General features: G+C 41.8%; 1 protein-coding gene across 7 annotated transcripts in view; it reads right to left on the minus strand.

The window, feature by feature from the left end:
- Positions 1–21,231, minus strand: part of TMEM241 (transmembrane protein 241) — a 118,868-nt gene that overhangs the window by 95,650 nt on the left and 1,987 nt on the right. For 4 of the 7 annotated variants that reach the window (XM_014837291.3, XM_044773534.2, XM_044773536.2 and 1 more), the window contains exons 2-3: positions 18,530–18,576; positions 7,321–7,398 (exon numbers count right to left, since the gene is read on the minus strand). In XM_014837291.3, coding sequence (XP_014692777.1) covers positions 7,321–7,398; positions 18,530–18,576 — 125 coding nt within the window. The remainder of the gene's footprint in view (positions 1–7,320; positions 7,399–18,529; positions 18,577–21,231) is intronic. The other 3 variants (XM_070513406.1, XM_044773535.2, XM_070513407.1) reach the window with 1 other exon arrangement.

The raw sequence follows: 21,231 nt of genomic DNA on the forward strand, positions 1-21,231 counted from the left end.
AATGTGTGTGTCTGTGTGTGTGTGTGTGTGTAGGAAGGGGTCTCATAGCAACTCCTATAGGGAGAGACTGCAGACCACACTCTATGAAGGCTATTTGCCACAGGGTCTAGTTTGAAAATTGTGGCAATACATAATTTTTCTTACATGATTTATAAGTACAAATACTGCATCTCGTTTGAGTCATGGGCTTGTTTGTTTTTTTGTTCATGCGCATTCTACTGTCCCTAAGAACCCTGACGAATAAAGCATTTTACAAGAAGCTAACAATAGCCTGTTGGCACGAATTATAAGACTGTTGTTACTGAGAAGAAGGCTAATTAAATTAAATCACTTGTTTTTTTAAATAGAGCTTGCATTATTAAGGGAACATCTGCTCCCTGAAAACACTCAGAAGTTTATTTGTTCGTGGGTGCCTGAAGGGCTCCTTGAGCTGAATTCTTGAGAATTCTCTGCATTATACTGACGCCTAGTGGACCTAAAAGCAATTTCCAAATGTGAAAATAACAAGCCACCAAGATAGCAGGGTTCGCGCACTGACTCCTGGCATTGCCTAACACAGCAAACCTGCCACTGTAAAGTCAACGTCTGCTCTGCGGCTTACAAGGACTTCTGCATATATTAACTCTCCACTCAAAGAAGATTCCTAGACTTCTTTTTTGTCGGTCCATTACTGGCGAATGTGGTCCTCAGAGAGTCTTACTCCATTTTCTCCCTCCTTCCTACTTTCCCTAGACCTTTCTCCATGCTTGACTCTTCCTCTGACTCACATGGGGTGATCCTCTCTTTACAGAATTAAGCCCTAATCTTACCTGACCCCCAGAACCCTGTGATGATCCTGTTCCTCGCAGAGCATAATTCAGAGCCCGAGTCAGCAAACTACAGTCCACAGGCCAAATTCCACCTGCTGCCTGAGCCTGAGGACAGCGTTTGATCAGCACACAGCCACACCCGTCCACTTACAAGGTCTGGGGCTGCTTTCGGGCTAGGAAGTCAGAGCGAGTAGCTGTCACAGAGACTGTCCGGCCCACAAAGCCTAAACTGTCTACTCTCGGGCTCTTGTTTGCTGACCCCTGATTTAGAGTAAGGGAGTTTGGGTACCAACCTCTGGAACTTAAGAGCTGTGGCACTCAAGGCTTCCGACACGAGGCAGGGCCCCTGACTAGACACAAAGGACCCTGTTACCACCGGGTTTCTGCAAAGCTCCACTTTTCAGGGCACTTTCATAACTGGTCCTTCCCACATGGAATCGTCACTTCTTCCCATTTCACGTTTCACTCACTGGCCCAAGCTTCTCAACATGTAAGTTCACGCTGAGATGGAAATCTCGTCACCTTCAGTGAGGCGTGGACAGGCCCTGAAGGACAACGAGAGCCTCAGAGAGACCAGTCCCCTGGCCCCGAGCTGCCGGGTTTGAAGGACCACAACGCCCCATCCCTGCTGCGCTCTCCAGGGCCGCCACCAGCGGCCTCCACGGTCCGAGCAGTACCCCCACCCACTCCCTGGGGCACCTCCCCCCTCCCCTGGGAGGACCAAGGCTGGATGTGCAGCTCCGTGAGCCTTAGGAGATGGACTGCAAGACAGCACAGAAGAAGAGAAGAGACATCACTACTAGGAAATATAGTCCAAAAAAGAAAAAGAAATACAGTCACCCGGGTCCCCGAATAACAACTGAGGCAGGATAGAAGATACAGATCTCATTTCTAATAAGCATGAGAAAGAAAGAAAGCCCCTACAATCATTTTCTGGCCTTGCCAGGACACAGACGACGACGAGTGACTAATTGACTGAGAATCAGAGCTAACGAGAAAGACGTTGTAACACCCCTGGTCACAAGGCTGGGAGTTTCACCTCGAACACTGTTGGCTCAGCCTGTGAAGGGGCCAGGAAGCGGCCGGATGGACACTGACTGACAGCGACGGAGGGGTGGGCCACAACCAAGTGTGAGTTCAGTGGACTCCTATGCCCTGAGTGGCACAGGCATGACTTGCAGGCACTAATAAATGTCAAATGTCCAAAAGTCCTGTCCTGAGAAGGAGCAACACCGCAAGGTATCACTTACATTTAAAAATTGGGGGGGAAAAAAAAACTCAAACTCACAGGAAAAGAGAGTAGAAAAGTGGTTACCAGGGTGTGGAGTGGGAAAACAGGGAGAGAGTGGTAAAGGGTACAAACTTGCAGCTATAAGACAAATAAAGTCTGAGGATCTAGTGTACAAGGTGGGGACGACAGCTGACAACATTGTATCATATAACTGAAATCTGCTAGGAGAGCAGAACTGAAATGTTCTCACACCCACACGAAAAGGTCAGCATGTGAGGTCATGGAGGTGCTAGTCAAGCAGATGGTGGAAATCCTTCCACAACGTGCACATATATCAAATCACCACAATGCACACTTCAAATATCTTAACATTTTGTTTGTTAATTATACCTCAATAAAGCTAAAAAAAAAAAAAAATTCTGTCCTTTTCCCAGCCCTGGTCTCAGGGACTCTTCTCCTGGGAACTACCAGAATCACCACACCAACAGTGATCAGACTTTATTCAATGTTAGGTCCCTTCCGTGGCTCTCAGTATGTTTCCTGAAGGTTCGAAAGTTTGTTTTATTACCCCCAAAAAGTAATTTCTACATACATATGTAAAGCATTCCTCTGGAGAGAAAACAATAGGGAAGAATATCAAAAACACGTGAATTTCAGTGCTAACTTTCCTCTGTGAGCACAGATGACTTCCTATAAAACTACAAGTCACTCAAAATGAAGTATCAACACATGAAACCATTGAGAAATTCCAGCCAACAGTAGCTTAGATGAAGGTGGGCTGGCTCACTTAAAAACAAATAAATAGGGGCTGGCAGTGGTTAAAAAACAAATAAATAAGAGGCGCAGTGGTTAAGTGCACATGTTCCGCTTTGGCGGCCTGGGGTTCCCCAGTTCGGATCCCGGGGGTGGACCTACGCACCGCTTGTCAAGCCATGCTGTGGCAAGCGTGCCACATATAAAGTAGAGGAAGATGGGCACAGATGTTTGCTCAGGGCCAGTCTTCCTCAGCAACAAAGGGGAGGATTGACGGCAGATTTTAGCTCAGGGCTTATCTTCCCCCAAAAAATAAATAATCAATCATTAAAAAGAAGTTCAATCTGGACCCCAACTGGCTGGCTTACTGTTCATTTCTTTAGGAACAGGACTGAGTTAATTTGGAGGTTTTATCAAGGATATGTGTTATGCTTCTCCAGCAAAGACTCACAATGGACAATTAAGGGGTTGGGCTTCTCCTTGATCTGTTAGAAATCTCTGGTCACAAAGGTACTGCGGCATAGAATTTTTAAGTTAGAACCTCTCATACTTGAAAACCAGAGAGTTAAAAATTTGCTCTTGAGCCAGCCCCAGTGGCCTAGTGGTTAAGCTCGGTGCGCTCTGCTTCGGTAGGCTGAATTTGGTTCCTGGACGCAGACCTACACCACTAGTCAGTAGCCATGCTGTGGTGGCGGCTCACATGAAAAAAGAGGAAGATTGGCAACAGATGTTAGCTTAGGGTGAAACTTCCTCAGGGGGAAAAAAAATTGCTCTCATGTATAGTGGACAAAAAATGCAAGTAGGTTAAAAACAACCTTCAAAATGTGTTTATTTAAACATGTAGCCTGGTAACATGGGAACCAGAGGATGGTGTCCATGAAATCACACCCCAGTCTGTCCTCAGCCTTGGTTCAAGAATCTAATAAAGAGTGCTGTGGTCCCACCATGCTACTAGACGTCTGGTCAGACGAAATGGGTCACAGTGTTCCTTTAGGATCACACTTGGGAAATACAGAAAGCCTTCAGCACAGCACTTCAACATCTGCTAGAAAAATCACGTCAGCATTCTGCAATGGCTAGGCAACAGCAGCAGCTGCCATGTAATGACAAGCTTGTGGCTGAAAACCAGAGCTTTTCCCCAAGACAGAAGGCTTCCAGGGAATTGTCCAACACTCAGTGGTGATAACGACTGAGTTGCCGGACAAATATCCTGGGAGGAGAAGGATTCCATCGGGTCACTCGGTGGAGTCAATACACGACACGGCCAGACATGGCCTCTTTACAGTGTAAAGAATGTGGTGCCAAATTCTGCACTTGTTTAAGAAGGAATCTAAGATTCTGCTGTGCTCCAGGCTATAAGGTCAGACTACAGGGCTCTCTGTGGGACATGCCCACCCTCCAGCCCCACCATTATAATCCCCACTCCGAGATGACCTCAGGGACTCCGAACTGTCTTCCTGCTATTGTTTCCATTTTCAGCAGGGCCCAGCCTCTGCCATCTCTGCACAAGTGCGTAGTCACACGGCAAAGCTGGGCCTCGGTTCTCCAGTGACGTAATCAGAGAGTCAGGCCCGGGAGGAAACAGCAGCCACGGCAGACACAAACCCAGCGCGGGCACACATGAAGCAACACCAGCACTGGTCCTGGCTGCTCGCCATCTGGTAACACCCCTTTGCCAAAGGATCATGGCAACTGGAAATCCTGACCTGCGCCAGCAAGTTATTAACCACAAGCACCACTGAAAACTAGGCATTGGGATCTTTGACAAGAAGCTTAACTGAGCCAGCATCACGTGTGTGGCTGTGAAACCACCTAAGTCCAGCAGACAGAAGTCAAAAAGCCTCTAAGAAGTTTAGCAAAGGACGGAAAGGGGATTGGATCACAGATCTTCTGAGATGGGTGGAACCGAGCATCACGTGAGTTAAAGGGACAACAGTGTCTGGTGAGTCTCAAACTCCTACTGCCGGAGGATCACTTCCTCCAGGGAAAGAACCTTGAGAAGCTTCGACTTCACCTAGTTCTACTAGTCATTCCCCCTTCCCCCACCAAAAAGGCAAGAAAAGTATGACGAATTCCACCAACAGATGAATGGAGAAACACAATGTGGTGCACATACAAAATGTGGTACATACACACAACGGAATCTCATTCAGCCTTAAAAAGGAAGGAAATTCTGACACACGCTACAACAAGGATGAATCTTGGAGACACTGCGCTAAGTGAAATAAGCCAGTCACAAAAGGACAAATACTGTATGATTCCACTTAAATGAGGCAACTAGAATAAGCAAATTCACAGAGACAGAAAGTAGAATAGTGGTTACCAGCGGCTGGGGGAGGGGAGAGTGGGGAGTTACTGTTTAATGGGTAGCGAATTTCTGTTTGGGATGACGACAAAGTTCTGGAAATGGATGGTGGTAATGGTTGCACAACATTGTGAATGTACTAATGTCACTGAATTGTACACTTAAAAATTGTTAAGGGGCCGGCCTGGCGGTTAAGCGTGCACTTTCCGCTTTGGCAGCCTGGGTTTCGCTGGTTCAGATCCTGGGTGTGGACATGGCACCACTTGGCACGCCATGCTGTGGCAAGCATCCCACATATAAAGTAGAGGAAGATGGGCACAGATGTTAGCTCAGGGCCAGTCTTCCTCAGAAAAAAGAGGAGGATTGGCCACAGATGTTAGCTCAGGGCTAATCTTCCTCAAAAAAACCCAGAAAAACCCAACAACAACAACAAGAACAAATTGTTAGTAAATGGTAAATTTTGTTATGTATATTTTACATACAAAAAATTTTAAGTATGAACAATGACATTGTTTTTAAGGACACATGACTAAGATAATGTTGAAAAGACTATTATTATTAAGTAAACCATTCACATCAGAAATTCTAAGAACACTCTAACAGTGGAACATCCGTGCTGATGAGCACTGGTGGACCCCAGACCAAAATCTGACAGCCAATTCCCTCCTTCTAGTCCAGTCTCTTGCTTCTGTGGAGGAATAAATTCAACCATTTGGAGTCAGATGCTTCATTATTTAACTAAATATTAGAACCATCACAGATCTTTGAATTCAGGGCCCATATTTGTTTAAACGAAGACCCAGTTTTCACTGAACTATCCACCATAACAATGGAGTTTAGAGTAAGACCTGCACTTAATATCACGAACCAAACCCCGAAAGTGTCTTTATTTTATCAAGTTGAGAATGCTATCCCATGGAAATGCAAAATTATGACTTAAAGAACTACTCCTTTGGATTAGTTAAGCATCTTGTGTGGATTATTCTTTCAGAGTTTGGATTAAAATGGAATTGGGTTAGAGAAATTAATCCACACCTCTGCTCCCAGGACCTCTCCTTTGTAAAACCTCTTGATACCAGTTTTTTGCTCTCTAGTTATATATTTTCAGGAGAAGCCAAAATTATTAATATTTATACTGGACACATTCTCAAAGCTTCTCCACAGGGACAGGCACGGGGTGATTTACTAATTAAGCAGTCAAGCCGATGAATGGAGAAGCCGGGCAGATAACGTGGACCACAAGCCAAATGACTTGGCCTGATTATTCAGTTGGGATGTTTACTTATTCATATAAAGCTTGATTTCATTTTCTTTTCATTTTGTGCATTATTTCAGGCAAGGCATGATGTTCTCGAAGAATCAAGAGGGTTTATCTAGGTGAGGCAGGAGTGGATGGCCAATTCAGATTACAATATTGGCTAAAAAATGTCATGGTCTCTGAGATTTCTTTTAAACCTATTTGAAAAGCTGTCTTAATAGAACTATAACAACGAATGTAATGTGTGATCTGAATTGGACCCTGCATGAGAACTAGGGTGAGGGCAGAGGATTACAAAGGATATTATCGAGAAAACTGGCAAAATACGAACATGGTCTGTAAATGAGATAAGAGTATTGTATCAACATTAATTTCCTGATTTTGATAACTACCATAGTCATATCAGAGAATGTCCTTACTCTTAGGAAATTCATGTTCAAGAATTTATAAGTAAAGAGAAGTGGCATCTTACTCTCAAATCTGCAACTTACTCTCAAATAGTTCAGAAAAAAATTATATATATAGGTATATATCATGAAACAATGACAGGAGAAGCTAAGTAAGATAATAATTGGAAACATGACTAAAGATATGGGACTTCTTTGCACTATTTCTAACTTTTCTCTAAGCAGAAAATAATTTCAAAATAAAATTTACAAAAAAATTTTAAGGCTGATTTAATAACTCATTCATAGGGGTAGTATGATCTAAAACAAACTCAAATTAATATGGTATTATAAATTGTATGTCTCCATTAATTTTAATATTATATTAGTGGCATTCTTAACCAGGAAAACACTATTTGAGTTCTAATTGATTATAAAATCATTAAATCTCAAGCTTAGAAGGCAAGGAAGGTCAAAAAACTCAAGTACACATCCAATGTAGCACCATAAGGATTTCAATAGGGTAAAAAGGAAGCAGGGCATGAATCATGAATCAAGCACAGAAGAGGTTGTTCTACCTTGAACTGCTGTTGATCTCTGCCCAGCCCAGTTTCCATGACACATGAAGCAAAAGTCCACCAATTAATGTCTGCCACCTGAAAAGGACAAGGGCCAGTGTGAATTTAATAGAGCACCACAGTCTCCAACGCCATCCAGCCCCAGCAAATCTGTCAAGCGACACAAATATACATATCCCATCATTCTGACAACTCTTTTCTCCCACTCTGTCCTAATTATCATCCCAATTCTCAGACCTGTCCTTCTCAACCCTCTACTATTCCCTTCAGTCCAGCTGTACCATTCAGTGTGGACACTGATAATATTCTCTTCTTATTACAGACTTTTCCTGAACAACCTCACCCACAGCCACTTCTCCCGTTGCCTCTGCACTGATGATTCCTAAATGTATGTTCTCACTTGGATACCACCACTGATACCCCACAAGCTCCCAATGATAACATGTCTAAAACATTATCTTGAACTTCCCTACCATCCTGATCATCCAAACCAGAACACTAGACGTCATCCTAGCCCTCCTTCCACCGTCACCTCTCTCATCTACTTGCAACCTCACAGCAGGTCGCAACTGCAAAGTCTTCCCCTCTCTATTCCTTCTGCCTGATTCAGGCTCTCATCATCTCACACCTAGACCACAGCATTAGTGCCCTGACTGGTTCCCCTCTCTCCAGGGTTGTCCCATACCATCTATTCTCTACTTTGCGGCCAAAGGGCTTGTTCTAAAATGCAAACTTAACTTTGCTGTTTGCTTTAAAAACAGCTGATTCTTGGGGCCGGTCCCATGGCCAAGTGGTTAAGTTCACGCGCTATGCTTCGGCAGCCCAGGGTTTCGCTGTTTGAGATCCTGGGTGCAGACACAGCACCGCTCATCAAGCCAGGCTGAGGCGGCATTCCATGCCACAACTAGAAGGACCCACAACTAAAAAATACACAACTATGTACTGGGAGACTTTGGGAGAAAAAGGAAAAAATAAATAAATAAAACAGTTGATTCTTTAACAGCAACACAATAATAGTAGGGGACCTCAGCACCCCACTTACATTAATGGATAGATCATCCAGACAGAAAGTCAATAAGGAAATAGTGGAATTAAATGAAAAACTAGACCAGATGGATTTAATAGATATATATAGAACACTTCATCCAAAGACAGTAGAATACAAATTCTTCTCAAGTGCACATGGAACATTTTCAAACAGACCATATGTTGGGAAACAAGGCAAGCCTCAATAAATTTTAGGAGACTGAAATCATATCAAGCATCTTTTCCAATCATAATACTATGAAACTAGAAATAAACTACAAGAAAAAAGCTGGGAAAGTAACAAACATGTGGAGACTAACTAACATGCTACTGAATAACCAATGGATCAATGAAGAAATTAAAGGATAAATCAAAAAATATCTGGGGACAAGTGAAAATGAAAACATACCATACCAACTCATATGGGATGCAGCAAAAATGGTCCTAAGAGGGAAATTCATAGCCATACAGGCCCACATTAACAAACAAGAAAAAATCTCAAATAAGCAACCTTAAACTACACCTAACAGAAATAGAAAAAGGAGAACAAACAAAGCCCAAAGTCAGCAGAAGGAGGGAAATAATAAAAATTGGAGCAAAAATAAATGAAATACAGGGCCGACCCCATGGCCAAGAGGTTAAGTTCGAGCGCTCTGCTTCGGCGGTGCAGGGTTTCACCAGTTTGGATCCTAGGCATGGACCTAGCACCACTCATCAAGCCATGCTGAGGCAGCATCTCACACAGCAGAACTCTAAAAGGAACTTCAACTAGAATACACAACTACATACTGGGGGGCTTTGGGGAGAAGAAAAAAAAGAGGAAGATTGGCGATAGATGTTAGCTCAAGGCCAATCTTAGAAATAAATAAATAAATGAAATAGAAATCAAAAAAATAGTAGAAAGGATCAATGAAACTAAGAGCTTGTTCTTTGAGAAGATAAACAAAATGGACAAACCCTTAGCCAGACTCACTAAGAAAAAAAGAGAGAAAGCTCAAATAAATAAAATTAGAAACGAAAGAGGAGAAATTACAACAGATATCACAGAATACCAAAGATTACAAGAGAATACTATGAAAAACTATATACCAACAAACTGGACAATGTAGAGGAAGTGGATAAATTCTTAGACTTAAAGAATCTCCCAAAACTGAATCAAGGAGAAATAGAGAATCTGAATACACCAATCACAAGGAAAGAGATTGAAACTGTAATCAAAAACCTCCCCAAAAATAAAAGCCCAGAACCAGATGGCCTCTCTGGAGAATTCTACCAAACATTCAAACAAGATTTAATACCTATCCTTCTCAAACTATTACAAGAAATTGAAGAAGACAGAATGCTTCCCAACTCATTAGATGAGGACAACATCACTCTGATACCAAAACCAGACAAGGACAACACAAAGAAGGAAAATTACAGGCCAATACAGCTGATGAACATAGATGCAAAAATCATCAACAAAATATTGGCAAATCAAAAACAGCAATACATTAAAAGAATCATATACCATGATCAAGTGGGATTTACATCAGGGATGCAAGGATGGTTCATCATCCGCAAATCAATCAATATGATACACCACACTAACAAATGAGGAATAAAAACCACAGGATCATCTCAATAGATGCAAAGAAAGCATTTGATAAGATCCAACATCCATTTATGATAAAAACTCTCAATAAAATGGGTACAGAAGGAAAGTATTTCAACATAATAAAAGCCATATATGACAAACCCACAGCCAATATCATACTCAATGGGGAAAAACTGAAAGCCATCCCTCTGAGAACAGGAACAAGACAAGGATGCCCACTCTTACGACTCTTATTCAGCATAGTACTGGAGGCTTTGGCTGGAGCAATTAGGCAAGAAAAAGAAATAAAAGGTATCCAAATTGCCAAAGAAGAAGTGAAACTCACTATTTGCAGATGACATGATTCTATATATAGAAAACCCTAAAGAACCCATCAGAAAACTATTAGAAATAATCAACAACTACAGCAAAGTTGCAGGGTACAAAATCAACTTACAAAAATCAGTTGCATTTCTATACTTTAATAACAAACTAACAGAAAGAGAACTCAAGTATACAATGCCATTTACAATCACAACAAAAACAATAAAATATCTAGGAATAAATTTAACCAAGGAGGTAAAACACCTATACAATGAAAACATTAAGACATTATTGAAAGAAATCGATGATGACATAAAGAAATGGAAATATATTCCATGTACATGGATTGGAAGAATAAACATAGTTAAAATGCCCAGACTATCTAAAGCAAACTACAGATTCAACACAATTCCAATCAGAATCCCAATGACATTCTTCATGGAAATAGAACTAGGAATCCTAAAAATTCACATGGGGCAACAAAATTCACAATGGGCAACAAGAGACTCTGAACAGCTAAAGCAATCCTGAGAAAAAAGAACAAAGCTGGAGGTATCACAATCCCTTACTTCAAAATATACTACAAAACTATAGCATCAAAACAGCATGGTACTGGTACAAAAACGGACACACAGATCAATGGAACAGAATTGAGAGCCCAGAAATAAAACCACACATCTACAGACAGCTAATCTTTGACAAAGGAGCTAAGAACATACAATGGAGAAAGGAAAGTTTCTTCAATAAATGGTGTTTGGAAAACTGGACAGTCACATGCAAAAGAATGAAAGTAGATCATTATCTTTTGCCATACACAAAAATTAACTCAAAATGGATCTGATATCATAAGACCTGAAACTATAAAACTCCTAGAAGAAAATATAGGCAGTGCACTCTGACATTGGTCTTAGAAGCATCCTTTCGAATACCATGTCTACTCAAGCAAGGGAAACAAAAGAAAAAATGAACAAATGGGACTACATCAGACTGAAGAGCTTCTGAAAGCCAAAGAAAACCAGGAACAAAACAAAAAGACAACCCACCAACTGGGAGAAAATATTTGCAAATCATATATCCAATAAGGGGTTAATCTCCAAAATATATAAAGAACTCAACAACAAAAAACCAAAAACCAGACAAAAAAATGGGCAGAGGATATGAACAGAAGTTTCTCCAAAGAATATATACAGATGGCCAACAGGCACATGAAAAGACGTTCAACATCACTAATCATTAGGGAAATGCAAATCAAAACTACAATGAAATGTCATCTCACACCCATTAGAATGGCTATAATTACCAAGCCAGAAAACAAAAAATGTTGGAGAGGATGTGGAGAAAAGAGAACCGTCATCCACTGCTGCTGGGAATGCAAACTGGAGCGGCCCCTATGGAAAACAGCATGGAGATTTCTCAAAAAATTACAAATAGAAATACCATACAACCCTGCTATTCCAATACTGGGTATTTATCGAAAGAACTTGAAATCAACAATTCAAAGAGACTTATGCACCCCTACGTTCACTGCAGCATTATTCACAACAGCCAAGAAGTGGAAGCAACCCAAGTGCCCATCAACTGATGATTGGATAAAGAAGATGTGGTGTATATATACAATGGAATACTACTCAGCCAGAAAACAAGACAAAATCATCCCATTCACAACAACATAGATGGACTCTGAGGGTATGATGTTAAGCGAAATAAGCCAGACAGAGAAAGGCAAACACCACATGATTTCACTCACTTGTGGAAGACAGACAAACACAGGGACAAAGAGAACAGATTAGTGGTTACTAGAAGAGAAGGGAGTTGGGGGATGGGCATAAGGGGTTAAGGGGCACATATGTAGGGTGACTGACAAATAACATACAACTGAAATTTCACAATGTTATAAACTATTATGACCGCGATAAAATAATTTTAAAAAAACAGCCAGTTGATTCTTCCCAGTGCCACAGACAGCAGCTCTCAGCCTTTTTGTGCCACAACAGAGTTGGGTCATGAAGCTCATATGAGACACACTTCCTCAGAAAGCAGAGTTTAGGGGGAGCACAGGTTATAAAATAAACACCCTTCCCTCTTCCACTGCAGAAAGCACAGCGAAATATGAAATGAGAGGAGTACTATAGGCATAACTTTATCCTGTTTTGCTCTAATTGCTTTTTTATTTTAGGTGAGTCATTCATAAATTTCAACACCTCATTTTTAGTTATGACTTGAGACACTTCATCTCAGAAGTGATTACAACACACCCAAGTCTTGCGGCACTACCGTGGAGAACCCCTGGCCTACAGGATAAAGTCATTTGTGTGTGACACACAAGCCTTGTGGAATTTGCACCCACCCCTCTCCAGGATCAGCTCCTCTACGTCTGCCATGGCTGTCTACGACAGACACATTCCAGCCCTTCTGCACAGCCCGCAGCCTTGGAATGGGCCAGGCCATTTCATACTTCTAAGAGTTTGCACGTGCTGTTGTCCTCTTGAGCCATAAAGTTCTTCCCAGCTCCTTGTGTGTTGGTGATCATCCGCTCATCATACAGGATTCTGGTTTCACGCCTTCTTTGTGAAGGCTTCACTGACCCAGCCAGACAGAACAGACAGATAGGGGTCATCCCCTCCAACATCATGGTCTAGAACAGTGGTTCTCAACCATGTGGTCTTTTCCCCCAGGGGACATTGGGCAGTATCTGGAGACATTTTTGGTTCTCACGACTAGGGGTGGGGAAGCAGAGGGTGCACTATTGGTGTCTATTAAATAGAAGCCAGAGATGCTGCTCAACATCCTACAACGTGCAGGACAGTCCCGTGACAAAGAATTACCCTGCTCAAAATATCAATAGTGCCGAGGCTGATCTACTGGGAAGTGAGCTAACTAACCAATAATTACAACAGAGTGTGATAAAACCCTCACAGGAAGAGTCCCAGGCACTACAAGCCACTTTGGCAGGGGCAGTTAACCTAGTCCAGTGAGTTGGGTAAGTCTTCGTAGGGGAAGAAAATCTGAGCAAAAACCTGAAGCGTGTTCAAAGCAGGAGGCCCAAAATGGACAAAGGTCCAGAGGTGAGCAGGATGATGGCTCATTCAAAGCTTCTCAGAGAGGTTCGATTGGCCTGGACCTTAGCATTTGAGCATTCGAAGTGATTGTGGCCAGAGCTGACACTGGAGAGGTGGGGCTGGTCACGAAAGGCCACGTCAACCACATTAAGGAGCTGGAGCTTCACTGAAGGGTTTGAAGCACACGAGCGATGCTGTCACATTTACATTTGGGAAAGCTCCCTCTCTTTATGAGGGACAGAATGCTTTCCAGAGAAGCAAGAGCAGAGGCCAGGAAGCAAGTCAAGAGTTGTTAGAGTAATTCGAGAGATGACAGTGGCCTGGGGAAGGGGCAGTTCCAATGAAGAAGGTGGACCAGAGGTCCTGGTTGTTAATTAGATGTCAGGGAGGAAGGAGACAAAGGAATCAAGAACAACCCAGGTTTCTGAGCTGAGCAACTGGGCAGAGGGTACCGGTCACTGCAGATACACTTAAGGGACAGGCAGCAGAGAAAAGCCAGCTTCAGCAGGGCGGGATCTTTGTTTTCTTCACTGATGTATCCCAACTGCCTAGAACAGTGACTGTCACATAGTTTGCACCCAATAAATATTGTAGAATGGGTTACGCTGCCCTACTATGCACCTCCTATGTGCCGGACATTGTTCTAGACACTGGGGATATTCCGGTGACAAAAATGGATTTTTAAAAAAATTCTTGCATTTGTAGACCTTACATTCTATTGCGGGAGGTACGTTCAGCTTGATCCATCTACAGAGAAGAGGGGAAAATGCAATTCAGGTGAAAACATCATCCCTTCCCATGTAAGTTCCCTAAATCCTTCTGCCTGGAGAGAAGTGAAAGGATAATCAGACCAGAAAATGACTCCCAGTCACTAACAAGAAAACAATATCCCAGCTTCAGTGACCGAAATATACATAGTCATAGACAGTATTTTTAAAGTTTTGCTATGAAACATTGGGGAGAAATTTGACAAAGTAATTCTAGAGTTCACCTGAAATAACATATTGGTAATAACATAAAGAACAAAAATCCAAAAGTATAAAAAAGCAAGTGGTGAAAAGTCTCCTTCTCTTTCCTGTCCACTATCTGCACTGTTCCCATCTTTTCCTATAGGTAACCACTCTTACTAGTTTCTTCTTTATCTTTTTTTAAATAAGGAAAACATAGCCACACAATTCCACACGATGGGAGTGTACTACACTATCAAGGACTTGCTTTCTTCCCCATTAAATGCATCTTGAAGACCTTTCCATGTCAATACACGAAAGTTTCCTCGTATTGTTTAACATGAGAACAGCATTCCACTAGCGATACAATATAATTTATTTAACTGGTTCTGGATAGATGAAAATTAGATTGTTTAAAAATGCTTGCCTGGCCGAGTGGTTAAGTTCACGCACTCCGCTGCAGGTGGCCCAGCGTTTCTTTGGTTTGAAGCCTGGGCACGGACACGGCACTGCTCATCAGACAACGCTGAGGCAGCATCCCACATGCCACAACTAGAAGGACCCACAACGAAGAATATACAACTATGTACTAGGGGGCTTTGGGGAGACAAAGGAAAAAAATAAAATCTTTAAAAAATAATAAAATAAAAAATAAAAATGCTTGCTGTCACAAATGGAGCTGCAATATTTTTCACGTCTATCTTTATACATATTTCATTTACAGAAACGCAAGTAAACCTCTCCGGTAAATTCCTGGAAGAGGAATTGCTGGATTGAAGGATTCACACCAGTGCAATGCTGTTATATCCGCCAAAGTGCCACTCACAGAGCTGCACCCATTTGCCATCCCATAATCAATGATTTTGTAAATCTTATAGGTAAAGTATAATATCTCAATGTATTTTTCAGTTATATTCTTCTTATAAGTGAAGAATATCTTTTTATATATTCAACAGCCATTTGTAGATAGAGATTTTTGTCTTCGATATTAAGATCTAGTTTTAGTGCACTAGCACTGTATAATTGCTACTTTTGGGAAATTACTGCTGTTTGAATCCTGGTGAATATTCCATGGGCATTTGAAAAGAGGGCATAATCCCTATTTTCTATATACAGTGTTTGATATTTATTAATTGCATTATTTAGCATACATATATACTATATAACATACATATGCACACACTGGTTTTTTGTCGTTGTTTTTTGTTGTTTGGGGTTTTTTTAAAGATTTTTTTTTCCTTTTTCTCCCCAAAGCCCCCCAGTACATAGTTTATGTTTTTAGTTGTGGGTCCTTCTAGTTGTGGTATGTGGGATGCTGCCTCAGCATGGCTTGATGAGCAGTGCCATGTCCGCGCCCAGGATCAGAACCGGTGAAATCCCAAGCTGCCAAAGCAGAGTGCGTGAACTTAACCACTCAATCACAGGGCCAGCCCCGACACTGGTTTTTTATCCAACTGAACTGTCATGGGAAAATAGTAGTAAATTTGACTCCTATTACTAGTATGTTCTTCTTTATCCCTGGTAGTCCTACAGTTTTTGTTTGACAAATGATGTTGCCCTATTGTTTGGTTGGTATAGAGATTCATCACTATTTTATTTTCATTTTGAACTGCATGCTCCAGCATTATAACACATCTTTACTCACTTGTTTAATGCTCTTTGTCCTGAATTCAACCTTATCTGACATTAAGATCACAATCCCTGCTTTTCTCTTTGCATTTGCATAATATAAATAAAAAAGGAAGAATGAAGGATGATGAGCTCTTTCTTGCTAGTGCCCTCAAGTGGATTCTGACTCCTTACAACCCTGTGGACAGCAGAGGGGAATCCCGTCCCAGGCTTTTTGCACCATCCTCTCACCCTTCAGCGTATATCAGACAACGTCCCATTGTTATTCATAGGGTTTTTTTTTTTACCCTCCCCAAAGCCCCAGTAAATAGTTGTGCATAGTTGTAAGTCCTTCTAGTTCTTCTACGTGAGCCACCACCATGGCATGGCTACTGACAGATGAGGGGTGTGGTTCTGCACCCAGGAACCGAACCCAGGCCGCCAAAGCAGAGCGTGCCTATCTTTAACAACTAGGCCATCAGGGTTGGCTCTTCATAGGGTTTTCGTGGCCAATTTTTTCAGAAGCAGGTGGCCAGGTCCTTCTTCCTAGTCTGTCTTAGTCTGGAATCTCTGCTGAACCTGTCCACCATGGATGACCCTGCTGGTATTTGAAATCTCAGTGGTATAGCTTTCAGCATCACGGCAACACGCAGCCACCACAGTATGACAACCAACAGACAGGTAGTATGGTTTCCTGACCAGGAAAGGAACCCTGGCTGTGACAATAAGAGCACCAAATCTTATCCACTAGATCACCAGAGCTGGCATGATGAGCTCTACCACATATTTAAATGCTGTAATAACTAAAACAATTTAGCACTAGCCCCTTTCCACAAAAATTGACAAATAAGTACTCAAAAATAGATCCTAGAAAAATAACTTTACATATGATATCAACAACCCAAAGGCAAACAGAAGGATTACAGGATAAAATATAATAAATAGGGGCAGTGCAAATGAACCTATTAGGGGAGGGCTTTCTTCACATTGCATCACATACTGAAATGAAGAGACAATGACTAAGAATTGAATAAAGCTTTAATGAAATACAGGTGAATATCTACATGATCTTGTGATGGAGAGGAATAAACATAAAAGCAATGGTAGAGGGCCGGCCCCATGTCCGAGCACTTAAGTTCGCGCACTCTGCTGCGGTGGCCCAGGGTTTCATCAGTTCGAATCCTGGGTGCAGACATGGCACCGCTCGTCATGCCACACTGAGGCGGCGTCCCACATGCCACAACTAGAAGGACCCACAACTAAAAATACACAACTATGTACTGGGGGGCTTTGGGAGAAAAAGGAAAAAATTTTTAAAAATCTACAAAAAAAAAGCAATGGTAGCAATCACAAACAAAACAATCAATATATTTGTCCACATAAAAAGAAAACATTAAAAAAAAAAGCTGAGGGGAGAGGGAAGTGAAAAAGGGAACTGTGAGCGCCAAGCACCCAGCCGGCTTCTACAACACCTGGACCGCTGGCCAGCCCTGCACCATTTTTCCTTCTATTTTCTTTCTAATGATAGCATCGCTCAGTCATGAGACCACACAGTGGATTCACATGTGATTCTCTCTACTGCTTCATTCCGATGTTCAAACAACAAATTCTCTATGATGTCACTTAAAAACAACATTTACATAATCAAAATAATTATAAACATTTATATAAACATACACAAATAATTAGAAACAAAATGAGGGCAAAGTACAAACAAATTGCAAAAAAAAAAGGAATTCCAATAAACATGATGGACAAGTGGCTGGTATCCTTAAAATATGAAGAATTCATTAAATTAATAAGAAATATACTAAAACCTCAGTAAAAATAAAAGGGTAAAAAGGCACGAATAGACAATTCATTGAAAAAAGAGTTAAAAGTGGGGGCCGGCCCGGTGGCGCAGCGGTTAAGTTCGCACGTTCCGCTTCTCGGCGGCCCGGGGTTCGCTGGTTCAGATCCCGGGTGCGGACATGGCACTGCTTGGCAGCCATGCTGTGGTAGGCGTCCCACGTATAAACTAGAGGAAGATGGGCACGGATGTTAGCTCAGAGCCAGGCTTCCTCAGCAAAAAGAGGAGGACTGGCAGTAGTTAGCTCAGGGCTAATCTTCCTCCAAAAAAAAAAAACAAACAAACAAACAAAAAAAAAGAGTTAAAAGTGGATAATAAACATAAGTAAACTGTCCAACTTCATGAATAATCTAAGAAATGATATGAAAAACAGTGTGAACCATTTTTGCCTTATGAAATCAGCAGAGAGAGGGAAAAAACAGCAGTCATAGTTTGAATCAAATATTACAGAAACTTTCATATACAGGCTGGTTGACAACGTAAATTGGTAAAACATTTCTGGAAAAGAATTCGTTAATATTCAAGAACACTAAAGAAGTTCATATTCTTTAACCCAAATTTCTTACGTAGGAATCTATTCCAAAGAAATAGTTGGAAATTTGGCAGATTTGAATAAAAAAAATGTCTGATAACATTGTTGTGCTTATATCCTCAAAATGGGACAAAATTTAAATGCCCATTAATAGAATGGTTAAATAAATTACAGTATGTCTATTTGATTAAAAATCTACTCAGGCGTTAAAAATATTTTAAAGAACATTTAATGATGCTGATCGGACATTTCCTACAAATGAGTATAAAGAGCATAAATGATACTCACCCTTGGAATAACGTAGGGTAGGTAAATTTCAAAACAGACAGGACATACTGAAAAACAAATACCAGATTAATGGACATTTTCAAATTACAGAGAATTGACAGACCATATAATCAAAGAAATCTCTGGTAAAGACACATAAGTACACTCGATTCCTTTAGCCCCGACCCAAATTCACACACTGGGCGAACAAAAAAGTGACCTTCCAAGTCAGACAAAGAGAGTGGGCCTGCTTCCCCCAGCAGCACCGGAAGCCTGACCATCTCTTGGTTGGGGAATGGAGCTGGCGTCACCAGCAAAGTCGGACGCACAGCAGCCGTGTGCCCGACCTCCCCAGACCCCAGAAATGTTACGTTGTAACTGCAGCAACTCCAGAGAAAACGCCCATGGGCGCAGCCGGCTTCCTCAGGGCCTCCACTTTGTCTCGCACTCAGTCCGCCTAAAAATCCAACCCCCTTCTCTTCGAGGAAGAACTACATCCTAGTCCTTCTTTCTTTTGTTTTCCTTCCATCTTTAGGGTTTTGTTTGGTTTTTGCACTCTAGGGATTTTTTTTTCTAACTAATTCTGCTTAGGAGTCTTAGACTTTTTTCTGTGCTTTAGCATTTGAAGGATTTTTTTTTAAGCCAACTAGCTAAGGTCAACTTGTATTTCTGTTATGTCTTCCAATCAAATTTACAGCACTTTATGAATGGGGGAATTAGATTTTGTCCTTCTGAGTAGCTTTTTCTATTTTTTTCTACTACCAAACACTTTAAGAATTTTTTAAAAGCCTAAAACCATTAAATAGTTGTTTTAGATCACTGATTCCTCACATGATTTAAAAAATGGAGTGGACCGGTGTTGGGCAAGTTTACATATCTATACTTTGCCCCATGGATTAGCCTACACATAACTCCCCTTGTGTGAGCTCCTAAATGCCACAGCTATGGCTAACTGCCTGTGCTCCGGTCCATATTTATCAGAAATGGACCTTCATTCTCCTCTGAAGTCTATTTATTCACATAATTCAATATGCTCCTCCCCACTTTTCTCTGATATTTTCGTTCTAAAACAGAGACAGAGAAAGGCCTAAGTGAGCATCTGGGCCATGTCTTACATCACCCTTAACAATCTTTATGAAGATAACAAATATTTAAGTTAGTTTATGGTGTGCTGAGCTTTGTCCTAGATACCGGATGAGACAGAACATGCTGCAGCTCTCGCCTCATGAGGCTAAAGAACAGTGAAAAACAAAATCTCTGACAAACGGAACCTGAACACTTCTCCTTCCAGCAATTCCTCATGTCACTGAAAAGTATGGCTCAGAGCAAAACGCTATTTGGAGCAACAGCAGTGGGCAATCCTCAAGGAAGAGGAAAGAACAATTTAGGAGCCTTTAAAAGGAGAACAGATGTAGACTTTGTCTCCAGGCTGAAGGTTTAACAGCTGGGAGAGTAGAGACAGGTGGCTGCCTGGGCCCTGGGCCTGGTTATGGCTGGAACCTCCCACTAGATGTAGGAACATGCCATCTAGGCTGGGTCAGCTGGGCCAGCAAAGCCACAACATGTGTCGCACAAATGTCAAACAAAAATCAACCATTCTATTAAACTGTAGAAGGGGTGAGACTAAGATGTACAAGATTTATTTATTTATTTTTATTTTTTTGGTGAGGAAGATTGGCCCTGAGCTAACATCTGTTGCCAATCCTCCTCTTTTTGCTTGAGGAATACTGTCCCAGAGCTAACATCTGTGCCAGTCTTCCTTTATTTTGCATGTGGGACACTGCCGCAGCATGGCTTGATGAGTGATACCCAGGTCCACGCCCAGGATCCAATCCCACAAACCTCAGGCTGCCAAAGTGGAGTACAGAAACTTAACCACTATGCCACCAGGCTGGCCCCAAGATTTTTTTAAAAAAGAATTTCTTTCTACAAATAGAGAGGGAAACAGTTCAAGGAGTAAACTACACTGAGAAATATGAAAATAAAGAAACTAGCATAGAATCTTCTAAAAGCTGGAAAAGAGCATCCTCTACTTCAGACACAAAAAAACCTTCACTAATTGAAAAGAGAATTCATCTGGCACAGACTAGATGCAGGACAAGATGCTCAAGGGTACCCACAGCACAACTCCTCCATTTGGCCTCTACTTGGTGCAAGCTAACCAGCCCTGGATGCCAGAAGGCAGTGCGACTGTCCTGATTGAGAAGATGGTCCTGGTTGAAGCAATGGCATAATCTAAGAGTTACAAAGTCCCTGCCGGAGTCCTGTTATGTATGACCACCTCTGCCACCCCTACCTGGGCCTCACATCTCCTCTCCGCCACTCTTGATTTCACCTCCCCCTTCCCCTTTATACAATCTCCTAGCCTCGCCTTCTCTTCTGCCTTTGGCTGTTATCCTCCAACACTCCATGTGGTCCTGACAGTTCCCTACAGCCCTGAACCAGAGCACTCCAAACCATCATGGAAAACGCAGAAGGATACCATTGGCTTATTGTTTAAATTCTGAGGGCCTTTGGGAATCTCTGATTTCTATTATTCAGGTTAGATATTCCAGGGGACAAGACAATTTGGTTTATTTTTGTCTAGCATCTTGAAGCAAGATGCACATGTAAGGTCTTTATTACATTGATTATAAAATGGTGTGGTGCCCCAGTAAATACAAAAATAATGCCACAGGGGCCAGCCCCGTGACCGAACGGTTAAGTTCGAGCGCTCTGCTTTG

The sequence above is a fragment of the Equus asinus genome, chromosome 7 (genome assembly GCF_041296235.1).
Source record: "Equus asinus isolate D_3611 breed Donkey chromosome 7, EquAss-T2T_v2, whole genome shotgun sequence".
NCBI lineage: Eukaryota > Metazoa > Chordata > Mammalia > Perissodactyla > Equidae > Equus > Equus asinus.